Source organism: Lactuca serriola, chromosome 9 (assembly GCF_051521515.1).
Source record: "Lactuca serriola cultivar US96UC23 chromosome 9, Lser_US96UC23_V15, whole genome shotgun sequence".
Taxonomy (NCBI): domain Eukaryota; kingdom Viridiplantae; phylum Streptophyta; class Magnoliopsida; order Asterales; family Asteraceae; genus Lactuca; species Lactuca serriola.
Genome location: NC_136416.1, coordinates 7,858,897 through 7,878,329, shown reverse-complemented (window position 1 = coordinate 7,878,329; position 19,433 = coordinate 7,858,897). Strand labels below are relative to the sequence as shown.

Here is a 19,433-nt window from a genome sequence, read left to right as displayed (position 1 = left end):
GGCGCGGCAGGTCTGGAATAATCATAAACGATTACACAGCGGCGCCCATTCCTTTATCCTCCGCCACCATCCCCACCACCATAACCGTCACCGCCACCACCCCTACCACCACCTCTGACACCAGCCGACTCCACCACTGTCACCTCCGTTATTTATACCACCACTATCTTTGTCACCACCAACTGTCGTAATCATATATGATTACTCAGTTTGTGAACAGACATATGTGTATAATCATTTATGATTAAACATATATGTATAAACATGCATAATCATATATGATTATATGTCTCTGCCATATAATCATTTATGATTAGGCATAGTCCGCTGCTGCCGGTATGCTGGAGCGTTAGAGCGGCAAGTAAGAAATACGTGGCTAAGGTTCAATCTCAAGATCTCTAATTTTTTTTAATCTCAAGGGAACCGTCCCCTATATATATATATATATATATATATATATATATATATATATATATATATATATATATATATACATGCCTACGAAAGGTGTCAACCAATCACAATCCACCATGCAAGTGCTTATCTAACCTTCATCCTTGAGATACATCGCATTGACATCAAGACTTTCTCAATGTAGTGATAAATCTATAACCATCATTCTCTTTTATCCCTTCGAATACCTAATTCTCCATCCCTACTCTCTTCTTTCCGGTTCCTAAATCGTTCATCATAAATTCATTCTTTAGAAGCTTCTTCAAGTTGTCTTCCTTGACATTAGCATCACCAGAAACTTCTTCCTCGGGTTGTTCAAGGGATTCCTCACGTCTATGTTGTTCCATGCCACCCCTACTGTTCCTCATTTTTCACAAATATGTGTGGTGTTTGTGTTGCAAACTCCACCTTCTGGCTAGCACCCTGATCGTTCCCCGTAACACTTGTACCACATCCTTTTTGGTTACACATAATAGAATAAAAGGTAACGAATTTTGGAGTTTTTCTTTCTTTTATACACCACATACGATGACCTTTCCCTCCAGATGCATATCATAGAAATATGCACTTCATTCCCCTCGACTCCAGTTTAACATCATTCACATGAGCGTAATCATGGCATCTAAAATCTAAACATTTGTAAACGAAAATAATTAGAAGGTTTCCCAGATCACACCTCTCAAGGAGTCTTACAATCAATTGCATTTGATGAAGATTTATTCATCAGATAACAAAGATAACAAGCATTGTTGACTGCTTCCGCCCATAATTACTCCGATAAATTAGCGGATAATTGCATGCGTTGAGCATGCTCCACTAGTTTTGGTTCATACGTTATGCCACTCCACTTTGATATTATGCTTGTAGTATAATGTGATGCCTCAATACATCTTCTGTTTTGCAAAAGCTGTTAAACGAAGCCTTGCAGAACCCCAACCTATTTTCTATTATGAGTGTCCTGACTTGGTTCCTGGTCTATTTTTCAACCATGGTCTTCCACTCCTTGAACCACCCAAACACTTCATCTTCATATTTTCTCTTCAAAAAGTACACCAAGTTCTTCCTTAAGTAATCATCGATAAAATTCAAAAAGTATTGACATCCACCATAAGACTTCACTGGAGAGGGACCCCATAGGTCTGAGTGAACACAATGAAGGATCTCCTTACTTGAGTGTTGAACCAAACTGAACTTCACCCTGTCTTGTATCTCTTGAACACAAGCTTCACAATGTTTAACATTTCTAGTTACATCTCCACTAAACAACCACTTCTCGTTCATATGTCCCAACTTATGATACAACAACTTTCTTTTATCATCACATTGATCCAATGATTAGGATACCGCCACCTCCTCCAATCGTACAACCTTCTAAGGAATAAATCCCATGATTCATCCTCCCCTTCATAACCACAAGAACACCTTTGGAGACTCATACCCAACCACTTTTTCCATAATAATTCAGTCAATCCTTTGTCAAAGTGCCAAGAGAGATCAAGTTCTTTCAAAGATTGGAGACAAACCATCAATCCAGTTTCTTGACCATTCATTGTGCATCTTGATCTGCACCATGTCATTGCCTTTTATCCTCTCATTCATTCATCATCCATCTTGACTGTGTCATTACACTCTTTAAAGGAGTTGAACCAGTCACGATTGTATGTCGTATGATAAGATGCTCAATAATCCAAGATCCAAGCATCAAAATAACTAATTGTGCATATGGTCCAAAATTCACTATAATCCCCTTCATTAGAATGTCCTTCAACCACAACATCATTATAGTTGTTGCTTGATTAAACCAAATTATTCCCTTTCTTCAGCAATGCAAAATCTCTTCTGAAGTTCCCCTTTTCCTTAAAGTTATAATATCTAATGTTGGCATTAGATTCGAAACTTAACTTCCCTTTGTTACATCCACCTCTATTTGATGTTCTTCCTCTACTTGCGAACAAACCGAAACTGGAAACTTCTTCTCCAATTGAAACCTTTTCTTTTCAGTTCCTTGGACATCAAACAATCCTTCACATCATTCACATCGATCGTTGCTCTTCCATACAACATGGTATCAGCAAAATTCTCAAAAGAATTCAGCAGTGAACATGAGAGGATAAGTGCTTGATCTCCATCTTCAATGTTTACATTCACACCTTGTAAATCTAAGATGACCATATTGAATTTATCTAGATGATACTTCACTTGGGTGCTTTCGGACAGCTTAAGAGTATACAAATGTTGCTTCTAATAGAGCCTTTTCGTCACAGAATTGTTCTAATATTTGTTACACAATTTCTCCCAAAGGCCATCAACACTCGTTTGATCCATGACCTCTCTCGGTACTTCACCTGTCAAACTTAACAGAATAGGCTATGCGGTTTTGCCAGAATATCCACCTTCCTTTCAGCCGCCATGTCCTTGGCAGTTTTGCTTCTCCTTCTAATGCCACTTCACATCCTTGTAGAACAAGAAGAGCCTTCATCTTCAACTTCCATAAAGTGAAATCATTTGAACCATTAAATTTCTCCAAATCAAACTTGTAAGATGCCATATTCAATCAACAGAACACCAACACTTGTTAGGGAAACCATACAACACTTGTCAACAATAAGAGCAAATTTGATGCCACTTGCCAAGATATGGTGACCCTTGGCAGGAGAGGTCACGGATTAAACGGGTATTGATGACCTTTGGGAGAAATTGTGTGACAAATATTAGAACAATTCTCTTACGAACAAGCTCTATCAGAAGCAGCGTTTGATTTACAAAGGTCATCAACACTCGTTTGATCCATGACCTCTCTCGGTACTTCACCTGTCAAATTCAATAGAATAGGGTTATGCGGTCTTGCCATAATATCCACATTCCTTTCAGCCGCCATGTCCTTTGGCAGTTTCGCTTCTCCTTCCAATGCCACTTCACATCCTTGTTGAACAAGAAGAGCCTTCATCTTCACCTTCCATAAAGTGAAATCATTTGGACCATTAAATTTCTCCAAATCAAACTTGTAAGATGTCATATTTAATCAACAGAACATCAACACTTGTTAGGGAAACCATACGACACTTGTCAACAATAAGAACAAATTTGATGCCACTTGCCAAGATCTGATGACCCTTGTTGGGAAGTAATGTTTATAACACGAAACCAAAAGCACACAAAGACACAATATTTACGTGGTTCGGTCAAGCTGGCCTATGTTTACGGGCAGGATGGGAGTATTCTTTATTTACTGAGTTCTCAAACAGAGATTACAAGTACAATTCAATAGAGATTCACCTACTCACTAAGGATTCAAGACACTTTCAAAAGACTAGCATGCATCCTTATTTATAGACTAGGAATCAGACCTAAAACCCTAATGGGCCAAGCCCATTAATCCATAGGCCCATGAGATACATCGCATTGGCATCAACAATCCACCACTGGCACATCCGGTGCCATTGCATGGCACACCTTGTTACTTGAAGGCACCATGTATCACTCTATGACACAACGTCGAGGTGCCATGACGAAACATCAGTGTGACATTGAGTGACACCTCATGTGCATTGAACGTCTTCAAGGTGCTATTGAGTGGCACATCCTATGCATGACACTTCTTGGAGGTGTCATTCTCTTGTTGATGTATCATTAAGTGGCACCTCCAGTACATGTCACCTCCTTCGATGCTCCAATCTTCTATCAGATGCTCCATCCCAAAAAGCGTCATCATATTTGAGTAGTGTCATCGTATCCAAGTGTGCCATTATATCCAAGTATGCCATCATATCCAAAAATGTACTACAATATCCAAATGTGTTATGATATTCAAGTGTGTGGGAGGGGGTTATTATTATTAAAATTAGTTAAAAGGAAAAAAAATAGTATAATTGTCATTTTACTTATCTATGAAAAAACACACAAAAATTAAAACACATACACCAAACATGTGGTGAATATCATAGTTGTACTCAAGTGGTATCTTTTAACAAAACTACATAACCAATCTCAAATAATTGTTAAAATATATTTTACACAATGCTAAAGCTTGACCATTATGTTTTCTTTTTTGTTTGCAAAAGTTTCGTTAATAATTTTAAATACTACTAGTGTTTCACAATTAACCTCACTCTTGAGTTTTAGGATATGTTGACGTGGACTGTTCAGATGGTTATTACTAGTGTTTCACAATTAACCTAACACTTGAGTTTTATGATAGATTGACGTGGACTACTCAAACGGTGTAGTTTATCATTTTTTTTACTAAAAAGGCTCTTAATTTACATAAAATGATTAGCATTAAAGTTTAAAGAATTGTCAAACTAAAGTTAATTGTAAAAGCTTTAAGTTGCTAGTTTAAAGATATAATTTATGAGCTAGATAAATAATAAGGATATAATTGATGACCTAGATAAATAATAAGGATATTGTCTAAATCATCTAACAATGGATTTTTATTTAATTAAAATTTACTATTATAAATTATTACTATTATTTTTCTTTATTTATCATTTTGATTCAGTTTACTTTGTTTTTTTTTATAACAAAGAAATATTTGAATGCCCAATTTCATCGGGTCCACTAAAGATGACATAAAATGTGATGATCTATTCCATTACCATTACCATCTTTAATTATTCAATTGCATCCTACTAAACAAAATCCAAAGATAAATATCCAAATTGTTGATTCTTAAACCATTTAATAATCATTTTCAATATGTAAACCAAACAATTCTTATGGGTATCATTGGATTTGTGTTTTATGATTATGTTTTTTTTTTGTAAGTTTTCATTAACTAAGAAACAAACATATAAAAAGAGTTGTTCCATTGTAGGGCATGGATAATAAGTGATGATACATGTTCATTGTTTTAAAGGATCATTATCTTCTTCATTAATGAATTAGATAGATCTCCGGATGGACCTATGCCGGCCACAACACATGCTTTACATAATGATTAACAGCTTGGTTGTTGCCGGATGCTTGCATTAACTCCATAGACAGATTGGTAAGCATGTAAATCATATCATATGATTTTGATGAATCGATTCTGTTTACGCTCGTTTGATATCACCGATATTTTTATCAATTCGTAATCGTCGAACAGGGTTTAAAAATCTTAATGCGAAATTTCAAAACTATAAGTTTGATTCAACAAATTAAGAGAACACAGATTCAAATCTATACCAATCCAGAAATTTGAAGCAATAAAAAACAATATCAGATCTAACTCGTAGGAATATGTAGAGGGGAATAAGCAACTTATTGGTAGTTTTGGATGGCAGGATTAATCAATCAGAGGGGGCCGCTGAGGAGGAGGAGGAGGCAGCTGCAGGGTCGATTTCATCCGACGACGCCTTAGCGCCGGCGTCGAGATCGATGTCGTCAGGATCACGAGTAGGGTCGGACTTGTCCATGGAGGCTCGAGCCTTGTCGAGCCAAGGTTTAAAAGCCAACTCAATCGCCGCCCAACCAAAAGCTAGGGCTCCTAACACCACCACAACAGATTTCAAAGGTTTTGATTCTCCCTTTGCCATGTCGAATCGAATCTCCGATAATTCTTCTCTAAAACTAAAATCTCGATTGAAATAGAAACGATTTAGGGACCATATAACATCCAATTTTGGTTTCTTCTGCTAACTGACCAATAAAATTCAAGGCTTCCTTGGTAGATAAGATAACCTCTGCCTCAAATAAATTGGCCGTATTATAAACGTTTATCTTCTACTAGTGTAAAGAGGGTTTAGGGTTAGACTGAATTTATACGGTGCCAAAGCCTTACAAGTTAAAAGTATATGATTTATTACATGTCAGGGGTATAAAATGTAAACTTTGTTTCTCACTTTTTGTGTCTATGAACTTGAAATGCGTTTTGTAGATTATCTTTATATTGAAATTTGAAATTTGTGATACCATTCCTTGTATATTTGTCAAATTAATGAAATTATCGCTATATGATTCATTAGATATTCAGAAAGTGTGATTATCAATTAGTCATTTTCCTCCCCTGTTTCTAAAACACAATGTATGGATGTTTGCGACCGGAAGAGAGTGCAAAAGATGCATTGCATATTTGCATGCTACTAAATTTAAGGGTTAAAAGTTAAAACCACTTTGACTTAATAACTCAAATACTCAATTTGATTTGACTTGAGGTATGCCTATATATTACATAATTATTGACTAATTATTATTATATATAAACCCTTATTTTATATTTAAATTTTTTAAGGATACTTTATATATATATATATATATATATATATATATATATATATATATATATATATATATATATATATATATATATATATATATATATATATATATATAAAGTTCAAATGAGAACCAAAAAAGATTAAGAACCCTAAAAACCATTATTTTAGCTCATAATTAAGGACATATGTTTTATTTATCACATACTAAGTGTGAGACCCATGTAATACATGAGTTTATTTAAAAAAAAAAAAATTTAACAATTTGAGAAGTTTGAATTTATAAGAAAAATGAGAAAAATTTTAAATTATTAAAATTAATGAGACTTTAATACATTGAATACATTACATATATAAATCATTTTTAATAAATACCTTACATATATATTACCTTATATATTAAATGTGGAATTTTAATTTAATAAAATGAAAATTACAATAAAATGACAAGTGGAAAATAGAAAATTAAAAAATTCTAGAAAATGTCATGTGTCTAAATGAAGGAGAAGATGACATGTGGCAAAAAAACCTTCATTTATTAAGGAGGATATGTTTACAAATGGTATCATCGTAAATATATACAAATCTTTGCCCACTCTTTAATAAACATAAAAAAGGTGTGAAATGATAGTAAATATTATGAAACCAAAACCCTTTTTTAAACACATAACATCTGATTCAAAATCAGATCTCTTTCGTTCTCTTTTTCTCTCTCTCTCTCTCTCTCTCTCTCTATATATATATATATATATATATATATATATATATATATATATATATATATATATATATATATATATATATCAACAAGCTCATTTATTCTTCTCCCACTTTTTCTAGTCATTATCAAGAGCAAGATTGTCGACGATCGGCACCATCGTCGGTGACATCTTATCGTTTCCTCCGGCGGCTTCTCCGACTTTGTCGTCCCTCTCCCTGTCGCTACCAAACTGCCAACAAAAACACAGATCTGACGAGATCTGATGAAAACATTGTTGAACCACCATATTTGTCACCGACATCACCACCAAACCTCTACTGTCACCACCAACATCGTCATGTTACCACCTTTAGATCCGTTATCACTGTCGAATATCACCAAATCATCGACCACTAGATCGATGTTCTTCAGTCTACCATTATCTCAAACCGTTGTTTCCTCCTCCGCTGCTACATCTCATTGTTGTCTTTGGTAAGTTGAAAACATTGACATTGATATACATCTTTGTTGCAAGTCAAGGAACAACAAGAGAAAGGCTTTGATGGAGGTGCGGTAACTGAGATGGATCTATCTGGTAACTGAGATGAGTCTATTTGAACATCACGATTTAATTTATTTCAAGCTAGGCATCATTGTAGTGAGGTGATATTTTAGTATAATTTTTGGTTTGTGTGTATTTGTGTGTGCTAGGGTGGGAATGTTGACAGAAAGGTGTATCTAATGAGTAATGACATTCCAGTTCTAAGTTTCGACTCCACAAAGTTCTGACAAGATTTCTTATTTTCATATCTCCCTTTACATTCACTGAGTTAGGGATGAGATTTAGAACCGGAAAACCAAACCGAAACCGTAATCGAACCGGAACTGGAACCGTTAGAACCAGAATATGTAGAATCGGTTCGGGTCCCGGGTTCAAAGAATGGTTTTATCTGAGTTCTGGGTAATTTGGGTTTTCGGTCCTGGTAAACCGGGTTTAACAACCGGAACCGTGTTAGGAATCGGAATCAATTTCTATGAAAAAATTAAAACATGCATATCTCATTTGTTTGGAGTCAGATTGGCATGAGGTTTTTTCAGAGTGTAGTTTATAGTTTGTACGTGATTTTAGACTATAGTTTTGTCATTTTTGAGTTAATACTCATTAACTTACAGTCCTTCAAAGTCGGGATATCAAAACTGGACACTTTATGTTTTTCAGTTTTTTTTTGGTATTATTTGAATGTTTTAGAACATGCATATCTAATTCGTGTGAAATCAAAATAGCATGTGGTTTTTTCCAAAATATAGTCTAGAGTTTGTACATGATTTTAAACTATAATTTTGTCATTTTAGGTTTCGTATTCATTAACTTACAGTCCCCCGAAGTCGGGATATCAAAGTTGTGAATTTTCTGTTTTTTAACTTTATTTTTATATTTTGTGAAATTTTAAAAATACATATCTAATTCATTTGAAGTCGGATTATCATGAGGCTTTTTGCAACGTTTAGTTTAGAGTTTGTAAATGATTTTAGACTATAATTTTGTCATTTTTGTTTAATATTTATTGACTTACAGTCTTCCAAAATTGGTATATAAATGTTGTGAATTTTCTGTTTTTCAACTTTATTTTTATATTTTGGGAAATTTTAAAAATGTTTATTTAATTCATTTGAAGTCGGATTAACATGAGGTTTTTTGTAACGTGTAGTTTAGAGTTTGTACATGATTTTAGACTATAATTTTGACATTTTTAGACCAAAAAATTATGGATTTTCCGGGTTTTTCGGTTCTAGACTCACTTGTCACAACTGGAAATTTTGTGTCATGTAATCTATACACTCAAGTTAATGTGAATCAAAACTTAAGAGCATGTGTGATACCTACTATTATGACATCAAAAACTTCAATCAAATACATCCTACAAGTGCTACAAATGGTCATCAAACAATTGGAAACCCTAGAAGTTCTTGTTTAGATCCACTTTGGACTAGGACTTCCTTATTGGACCCAAATGGACCAATAAGCTTCCAATTTAACTATCATGGGCATAGAACCCTAATTGGGCTCTATTTGGACCCACATTAATTTATTTCAACATTTTGGGCCATATTGGGCCTAGAATGAAATGAATTAAAAGCTTTGATCCATGAATAACCTAAACTAGTCCAACAAATATGTAAAAATCATACTATATTCTTTTATGTTAAAACTCACCCAAACTAACTCTAATATTGGGCTTAGGGGCAAAAAGCCCAAATTTTCCTTTGCCTTCAAGATTCTCGGCCCAAGGCCCAAGTCCAAGAAGAAGTGGTGAGGAGTTGACTTTGGTTTGCCACCTCATTATTGTCTTTTGGATTTCCATGCAACATATCACATACCTCCATGCAAGTATCACTTCAAAGATCACTTCTTCTTTTCCCTCCTTCACTCTCTGCCATCTCAAACACACACACACATCTCACAAACTCTCTCAAGAACACTCAAGAAAACTTCCTCCCTCTCCACTCAAAGATCTCGAAATTTAAGAAGCTTTCAAGAGGATATTTCCACAAACTCTTCATCTAAGGTAAGATTATGCTTGGATCTATGACTTAGGTTCTTTGTGTTAACAAAATCTTTTCCTAATCCATGCAAAAATCGTGATCTTACCTCTTAGAAGCATACCAAACTCGAGATCTTCAAGAAAAGGGTGCTAAGGCCAAAAATCACCAAGTTTTCTTCCATCTTTTCTTCAAAAACCGAAATCACACCCTAAGGTGAGCTTCATACCCCCTATTTTCTGTTTTTATGAGTTTTGTGGGGGGGGGGGGGTGGAATACAAGTGAAAGTGTAGATCTATATATGTTTTGTATGCCTTGTATGATTTCTATGCTTACATGTGTGTTTTTGTGTGTTATAATGTTGGATCTAGCCTTAAAACCCCAAAAAACCAAGATATACTTTATGATTAATGATACTAGCATCAAGTATATTTCTACATACAAAGTGTTCCAAGAAAAATAGCTAAATGGCTTAATAACATTTTATTTGGGCTAAAAACTCAATTTTTGGACATAAAATGTTAAAAATATAAAGTTAAAGGGCCCAAAATGACATATCACGAATTCTGATGGATGAGGAGTGTCAAAACAGTTTCAATGAAATATTTTCTGAAAATATACTCATTTGGAGGATTAAAAATATAAATTTCAAGCTTAATGGGCTAAAAATGACAATTTCGGCCCAATAGGGCCCATTATGCGAAATTTTCTGTTTTGGAGGACCCAAAACTGTGTTTTTCTGTAAAACAGTGGACTACTAAGGTTCCAAGTACTTTTCAAAGGTTTAAAATGCTTTTCAAATTTAAAAAGGACCAAAGTTGCAAAAATTTTCCAATTTGGGCCAAAATTGTAAAAACTGCGAAAAAGAGGGGTTATAACCGAGAAAACTGCAATTTCAGGGACTTAAACTGTTTTCAATGAAAAATATGCTGAAAAATATTAATTTCAATAATTTTTGGTGTTAAAATGTCAAGAAAAATGATTTAAGGACCAAACCGGAAAGTTATTTAATTAGAGGGTTGAAAAGAGTAAATTTTACAAACAATGAGGGGCTGAAAACAGAAAACTTTCAAGGCTAATTCAATGCACGCAACTTGATCAAATATTGGCACCGCGACTACCTACGTAATACAATACACAACAATACCAAAAATCGTTGTTAAACGAATTGATTCGGTCTCGAATCAATAACAATCCGAAAATACTAACACGACGATAACTCGATTCATACACGAAAACATTTGGTAATTCAATATACACGTGAGAGTGCACAGACGTCTACGCACCATCTTTGGGCCCCAAAGTGTAAAATCTTGTTTGTTGGGCCTAGCTAGCCCAATGACCTGATCTTAAGGCCCGAAGACTCCTACCTTACGAGTTGTTGGATCTTACATGATCTAACACAGCGTAAAAGGACTTTCAATGGCATTTATACTATTGGTCCCCAAGGGTCCTATGGTATTGCTAGTAAAGTCGGTATTTCATGCGAGGCGGGTCAAGGGCCCCTCGTACCTTTTTTTTTTATCCCCAACCGGTTAATGGAGTCATCGGGGTCTTCGTGCCCTTTTTCTCTTCGGATGTGGGACTACAAGAAGTCAGGGCGGTCGGATAACGTGATTAGTACGGACGACGCCTACGGGATCGTTAGTATAGTTATAAACAGGTCGTTTGTGTAACGCGTGTTTATAGCAATTAATCATGCGCAAAAATAATCCGACGTCGCCTGAAATTATTGACTTCACGCGCTGCAATGGTTTTATGTTTACTTCATGGAATTCAAAGAATTAGGAAAACATCGGGTTTTCCTAGGGTTTTTCAATACACACGATTTTCAAAACGTACACAATTTTGATGAACAATTTTCTTACAACTATAGAAACAAACAAGCATACCCATGGATCTTCACAAATGTTTTCAAAAGCTCTTTCAGAAAATATCGGATTTTCTGGTGGTTTTCAAAATGATACAAAACATTGATTTTCAAATACCGCTTATGAACTCACCAACATTTCATATGTTGACGTTTTTCAAAATACTTGTATTCTCAGGTAACAAGTGAACCAAAGGAAATATGTACTCAGTGCTGGATTGCAGTTGTTTATCTATGAACCGAACAATTTATTTTTGGGAATGTAATATTAAAACAATGTACTCAGTGTAAACTTTACCGGTTGTACTATATTAATGCATGGTGACGAATGTTGTTATGTTTCATATATATTCAATGTTATGGTATTCAATTAAGTCACGACAGCTCCCGAACGTTTCCGCCGTCTGGTTCGGGGGTGTGACAGGTTGGTATCAGAGCTTTGTTTATAGTGAACTAGCATGTCGAGCCACACATTGATATGCAACTATAAACCAAAAAGAGGGACTAACATAACTCTGAACAAAACAAGTAAATAAAACACACTTGTTTGCATTAGGAATAAGAACATAACGCCGAATCAAACACAATAATGTTGGTATCTCGGTTAACTCGGGACTGTTCTTAGTGATACCAAGGAGTGGATGTAGCCTGATCAACTACATTCTCTCCAAAGTAAAACTAACACACGTCTTGATGAGATCGGGATAGCTAGGGAACCTAAAACAATACCCTTTATCACTAAAAAGAGAACGCTTGCTTAGTCCGTACAATAGACATAGCATCCTAGGAATAATGTTAGCATATTTACATACTCGCGCAGACAGCATGGCTGGTTTTCATCACCCTGGAGACCCCTATTTCCCTAATCAGGGAAACAACGGATGGCTAGAGGAGGAGGAGCCTGAGGAAGAGCCTGAAGAGGAACCTGAGGAAGACCCCGAAGAGGAATCTGACGGGGAACAGGAGGCAGAAGTCGAGGGCGAGCCTGCCGAACCCGAAGAAGACGAAGAAAATTTCGAAGAGGAGCTCGATGACAGCGAAGGGGGTGATTCGGACGCAGAGTCCGAGGTCATCAACCCCCCTTACCCGATCAGGGTGCCTGCTTATCGTGTGGGCCCCACTGGGCCTACCCCTCCTTGGGGCATTGATCTTTGAAGATGGAGCAAGAGCTATGGAACCTCACCGTGCAGAATGCGAATATCGATGCCTACATATCGAGATTTAGCGAACTATCTCTGCTGTGCCCGGGTATGATCACATCAGAAGGAAAGAAGATTGAACGATTCATTTGGGGACTAACATCACCCATTCAAGGGAATGTGATAGCTGCGAACCCTGAAACGTTCGACAGTGCGAAGAGATTGGCGAAGAAGTTGTATGATCATAACAACAAGAAGGGCGAGAAGCCAGTGGAGGCTGAGAAGAAAAAGGAGGGTGATGGCAAGAAAGGGAGGAACAACAAGAGAAAGGGACGTCAGGGCCCCGAGACCTCTAAAAAGCAGCAGACAGTGGCAGTTAACGCTGTCACCACACCGGTTCCAGCCACACCACATGCTCCAGCCTCAGCTGTTTCAAACGCTTCAAGACCCTATTCCGGTAATCTTCACAAATGTAATAAGTGCGGTCTCCATCATCACGGCGAATGTAGGGAATTCCATTGCACCAGTTGCAACCGAAGGGGACACATTGCAAGATACTGCGGGACTTATCCTCCCCAGAATCAAAATCAGGGAAACAACCACAACAACAACCACCGCAATAACAACAACACTAGTGCCGGCGGCAATAATGCAGGGCCTAGCCACACCTGCTTCGGGTGTAGAAGGACGGGGCATTTCCGCCGAGATTTACCTAACAACACCAACTCAGGAAACAGAGTAGCAGGAAGGATGCTGACTATGGGTCAGGGTGAGGCAGTTCAAGACCCCGCAGTTGTGACCGGTACGTTCCTCCTAAACCACACTTATGCATGCATCTTATTTGACACCGGAGCGGAGCGAAGTTTCGTAAGCGAGAAGTTTAAACACTTATTAAAACAACAACCCCAAAAGCTAAATGAAACCTATATGGTGGAAATGGCCAATGGGAAAACCGAATCCACTGGGGAGATCTACATCGGATGTACCCTAACCCTTAACCAACACGTCTTTCGAATAGACCTAATGCCAGTGTCAATTAGGAGTTTCGATGTGATTATCGGCATGGATTGGTTAAGCCCCCACCATGCTGAGATTATGTGCCACGAGAAGGCCGTTTGCCTCCGTCTCCCAAATCACGAAACCCTAGTAATTTACGGAGACAAACCCAGCACGAATCTTCGTCACATCTCGTGCATCAAGGCACAAAAACATCTGCGAAAGAACAACTTGGCGTTCTTGGCTCACATAGTGGACAAGACCAAAGAAGAAACTAACATCCGAGATATTCCGGTAGCGTGTGAATTTCCAGACGTGTTTCCTGAAGATCTTCCGGGAGTACCCCCAGAGAGACAGGTTGAGTTCCGAATCGACCTTGTTCCAGGAGCAACTTTTCTCGCTAAATCACCCTATCGGTTGGCTCCTGCTGAAATGCAGGAATTGTCCAGCCAACTCAGTGAGCTTTTGGACAAGGGATTTATCCGACCTAGCTACTCGCCATGGGGAGCTCCGGTGCTCTTTGTCAAAAAGAAGGACGGATCTTTCAGAATGTGCATCGATTACAGAGAGTTAAATAAACTCACTGTTAAAAACCGCTACCCACTCCCACGAATCGATGATCTATTCGACCAGCTCCAAGGAGCCAGTTATTTTTCTAAAATAGATCTACGGTCCGGATACCACCAACTCAAAGTCCGGGAAGAGGATATTCCTAAAACCGCTTTCCGAACCCGCTACGGACATTATGAATTCGTCGTAATGCCCTTTGGTCTAACAAATGCACCTGCCGCATTTATGGACCTAATGAATCGAATCTGTCGACCGTTCCTTGACAACTTCGTCATTGTGTTTATCGATGACATCCTCATCTATTCTCGAAGCAAAGAGGAGCATGGCCAACATCTCCAACAAGTCCTAGAAACACTGCGATCGGAAAAACTGTACGCCAAACTCTCCAAGTGTGAGTTCTGGCTCTGGAGTGTGAATTTCCTAGGCCACGTAGTTAGCCAAGACGGAATTCATGTGGATCCCTCTAAGGTCAAAGCTGTGGAAGGATGGACAACCCCGACCACGCCCACAGAAATTCGTCAGTTCTTAGGCCTAACAGGCTACTATAGGAGATTCATTCAAAACTTCTCTAAGATCGCCAAGCCGCTTACCTCACTTACGCAAAAGGGCGTACCATTCAAATGGACAGACCGACAAGAGATTGCGTTTCGAACCTTGAAGCAAGCTCTCTGTAGCGCTCCTGTACTATCCCTACCTGAAGGAACGGAAGATTTTGTGGTCTACTGTGACGCGTCGAATCAGGGCTTAGGTTGCGTTCTCATGCAACGTGGAAGAGTGATAGCATATGCGTCCCACCAATTAAAGACGCATGAAGTAAATTACACGACCCATGACCTAGAATTGGGAGCTGTGGTCTTCGCTCTGAAAATTTGGAGGCACTACCTGTACGGTACGAAGTGCACCATCTTCACTGACCATAAGATGTCACACCCCCAAACCAAGGATGGCGGAAACGTCCAGGGGTGGAGGACTTCATGTACAATATCATAACAACGTGTATAATAGTGCTCAAAGTAAATACAACCATCATAAATATAATTGAAAAAGTTACATCAAAGTATATGTTTACATGTTTCAAAATCAATTACAATATGATGACAAAAATAAATTGTTGACGGTTTAACGTCCCATCCTCAAAGCGCTGAAGTTTTCCTGTTTCACTGATTTCCTGAGAATACAAGTAGTTTTGAAAAGTGTCAACAATTAAGTTGGTGAGTTCATAAGAGTTTTGTTTGGAGTAGAAACCATTTTCCCTTTTTTTTTTTAAAATCGATGAAGTTTGATTTCCAGAAAATCCAATATTTTCTTAGTTAAGTGTAAACAGAATAATTCTAAGCGATGCGTTGATGTATTCTAGATTTACCCATAGATTTCCCCTATAATTGTCCAGCCTATATAAGTTATATAAGATTTAGGTTAGATAAAACGTCGAATATAATGGGTCTGCCCTAGGTCCACAACCAAACAAGGAACAGGAGATGAGGCGGGCACCACCAATTCCAAGTCAATCCAGACTAAATTCTTGTATGACTCAAGCATATACGCTCAACGATTATAGTTGAAGTCTAACCATATGAAAATCTATTGTGATTATAACCTATACATATCATAGTTCACCGGGGAGTAATAGGGATTAGGGAACCTGAACTATGCATATGAATAGCTTATCAAAAGTGATGGTGATGGTGAGTGTAACCTATACATATCATAAGTGATGGTGAATGTGAATATAACCTATACATATCATAGTTCACCGGGGAGTAATAGAGATTAGTGAACCTGAACTATGCATATGAATAGCTTATCGAAAGTGATGGTGATGGTGAGTGTAACCTATACATATCATAAGTGATGGTGAATGTGAATATAACCTATACATATCATAGTTCACCGGGGAGTAATAGAGATTAGTGAACCTGAACTATGCATATGAATAGCTTATCGAAAGTGATGGTGAATATAACCTATATGATGTGTTAATGTGAATATAACCTATACATATCATAGTTCACCGGGGAGTAATAGAGATTAGTGAACCTGAACTATGCATATGAATAGCTTATCGAAAGTGATGGTGAATTCCTTTCTTGTAATTTAGTTCCTAGGGTAGATGAAACATAAACTATACCTATTATAGTTTATTACTTTGTTTGTAATATGTATTTACCATAACTATACCGATTATAATTAACGCGTTCGTTTGTGGGGGTATAATGGCTTAACTATACTTATTATAGATTATCTTAATCGTCCATAGCGGCAATAACTCTTTTGTAAGTGTAAGACCTTTAATATTGTGTTTGTTATATTAATAACCCTAAACTATACCTATTATAGTTTATCGATTGATTTCGTGGGAAAAGAGCATAGGCCTTACTTGTCATAATTTATCACTGTTTATATTTTAATGGATAGAGCCTCGTAATATCGTGTGTGTATATATATATATATATATATATATATATATATATATATATATATATATATATATCTATATATATATATATATGTCATACTTGTGAAGGTGTAAATCCATTTGTTTTCTGATGTATGTCTATGTAAGAATACAAAATATGTCATATATTGCAACTACACATAATCACATAACGATGTATACCTTGCTCAACATGTTACAAGGTGAAATGAAATTTATTGTGTTTTTCTGTTAATAACATTTTCTGTAACTGTTATTGGAAAAATTGTAGAAAGATCATAAAATGTCCAAATCAGGTTCTGTAACTTCTGAGAGTTTGGAAAATGAGTCTATTTTGTTCATAATTTTTATTATAATTTTTAATGACCTCTAACTTGGGTGAAAAAGTCCATAATCACAGACTGGTCCGGATTGATGTTTGAAATGATAGGCAGTTTTGTAAAAATCACCATAAATTGTAGAAACATCGTATGGAGATGTGCAAGTAGTCATTTTAAAGCTAAGAAGTGGAACTACATACACCTAAAACAGTTTTGAAAACAAAAATATTTAAGATGTCCAAAACATTCCGTGAATGGAGTGAAACTTTTCTGATGAAAGCTGTTAGAAAAGTTTAGATGTGTTCTTGATGTTTTGACTTGTATTCCCCCCCTAAAAACTTGAGAAAACATGAAAATGTAGGGGTATGAACTCACCTTAAGTGTTTTCAGTAGATAAGTGTTGAAGAAGAGAAGTGTTCAACCCAAGAACACTTGAAGAATCGCTTGAAGATTCGAAGCTTTAACACAAATTTAATGGAGTTTGAGTAAGATACTCATGATTTGAGTGGAAATAATTGAGATAATCTTAAAGGAAATGGATTATGCTTACCAAAGGTGGAGGAAACTTTCAAGATCAGCCCTTGAATTTCGGATTTCTAAAGAGAGAAAGTGAGAGAGAGAAAGGAGTTTGATCTTCTTGTGAAATGAGAACAAATGAGAGAAAATGAGGAGAGAGGATGAATATCCAGCTCTCACAACATGGAGATGGCTTGTGTGGGAGGTAAAAAGTACAAGGTATGGTGGGGAGGAGTGTGGGTTGTCATGGAGTGGGTATGGGGGTTGCTTGCGTCATAAAATAAGGTAAAGTCAACACTCTTCTTTTTGTACTTTACCAACTCCTTTTTAAATAAGATTTTATCCTTAAAATGTGATTAAATCATTAATTTAGGGGTCTTATAATTAAAAATAAAGTTTTGGGTGAAAATCCTATGTTAAAATAATTAAAAATGGGTTTAAAACGCAAAAATACGCAAAAACGGGGTGAAAAACGTAATTTCCAGCGAGATTCTTCGGACCTAGGCCGAAACTCGGTCCCTAGGCCGAAGTTCGGTCAGCTGTGCACGGCTCGGAGGGGCTGGTCTCGGAAGCGAAGGCGCGAGCCAGAAGAAGGAGCGAGGCGAGGATCTGGTCCGAGGCTCGGTCCGAAGAGAAGCAGTCCGACGCGAAGGCAAGGGTTCGGTCCGAGGTCAGGCTAGAACCGAAGGGACTGTTGTGAACAGTAATGAACAGTACCTTCGGTTCGGATTTCCCTTCTACACAAGGTTCGGTTCGGACCTTTCTTCTTAGCATGGTTCGGTTCGGATTTCCTTCAAAGCCGGGTTCGGTTCGGATGAACAGTAACTTCGGTCCAGCTCATGAACAGTACTTTCGGTTCGGACCCTCATGAATAGTGCTTTCGGTTCGGTTCATGAATAGTACTTTCGGTTCGGAGGGTTCGTTTCCTTAAGTCCGTTTTTCGCGTAGACTTCCGTTCTTGGGCTATTTTTCGCCAAATTCGAGGGTCGGGATGCCCCGAGTGATTATAGAAAGTTGGGAGAGATTTCGAGAGAGATTTGAGAGAGATTCCTCGTTCTCAGAGAGATTTGGGAGAGATTTGACAAACTTGGAGAGATTTCACATACAAAGAGATATGTGAGAGAGATTTCACATACTTAGGGAGATTTGGGAGAGATTTGACATACTTGGAGAGATTTCACATACGGAGAGATATTTGGGAGAGGTTTCACATACTTAGGGAGATTTGGGAGAGATTTGACATACTTGGAGAGATTTCACATACGGAGAGATATTTGGGAGAGATTTCACATACTTAGAGAGATTTGGGAGAGATTTGACATACTTGGAGAGATTTCACATACAAAGAGATATGTGAGAGAGATTTCACATACTTAGAGAGATTTGGGAGAGATTTGACGTACTTGGAGAGATTTCACATACTTAGAGATATGTGGGAGAGGTTTCACATACTTAGGGATATGTGGGAGAGGTTTCACATACTTAGAGATATGTGGGAGAGGTTTCACATACTTAGAGATATGTGGGAGAGGTTTCACATACTTAGGGATATGTGGGAGAGGTTTCACATACTTAGAGATATGTGGGAGAGGTTTCACATACTTAAGGATATGTGGGAGAGGTTTCACATACTTAGAGATATGTGGGAGAGGTTTCACATACTTAGAGATATGTGGGAGAGGTTTCACATACTTAGA

At 37.3% G+C, this 19,433-nt stretch overlaps 1 protein-coding gene across 1 annotated transcript; it reads right to left on the bottom strand.

The window, feature by feature from the left end:
- Positions 1-5,565: 5,565 nt before the first annotated feature.
- On the bottom strand, positions 5,566-6,149 carry LOC145072808 (outer envelope membrane protein 7-like). The gene has a single exon (XM_079019279.1). It carries the CDS (start codon positions 5,970-5,972, stop codon positions 5,727-5,729), a length of 246 nt encoding a protein of 81 aa, XP_078875405.1. The 5' UTR covers positions 5,973-6,149; the 3' UTR covers positions 5,566-5,726.
- Between the last annotated feature and the right edge of the window lie 13,284 nt (positions 6,150-19,433).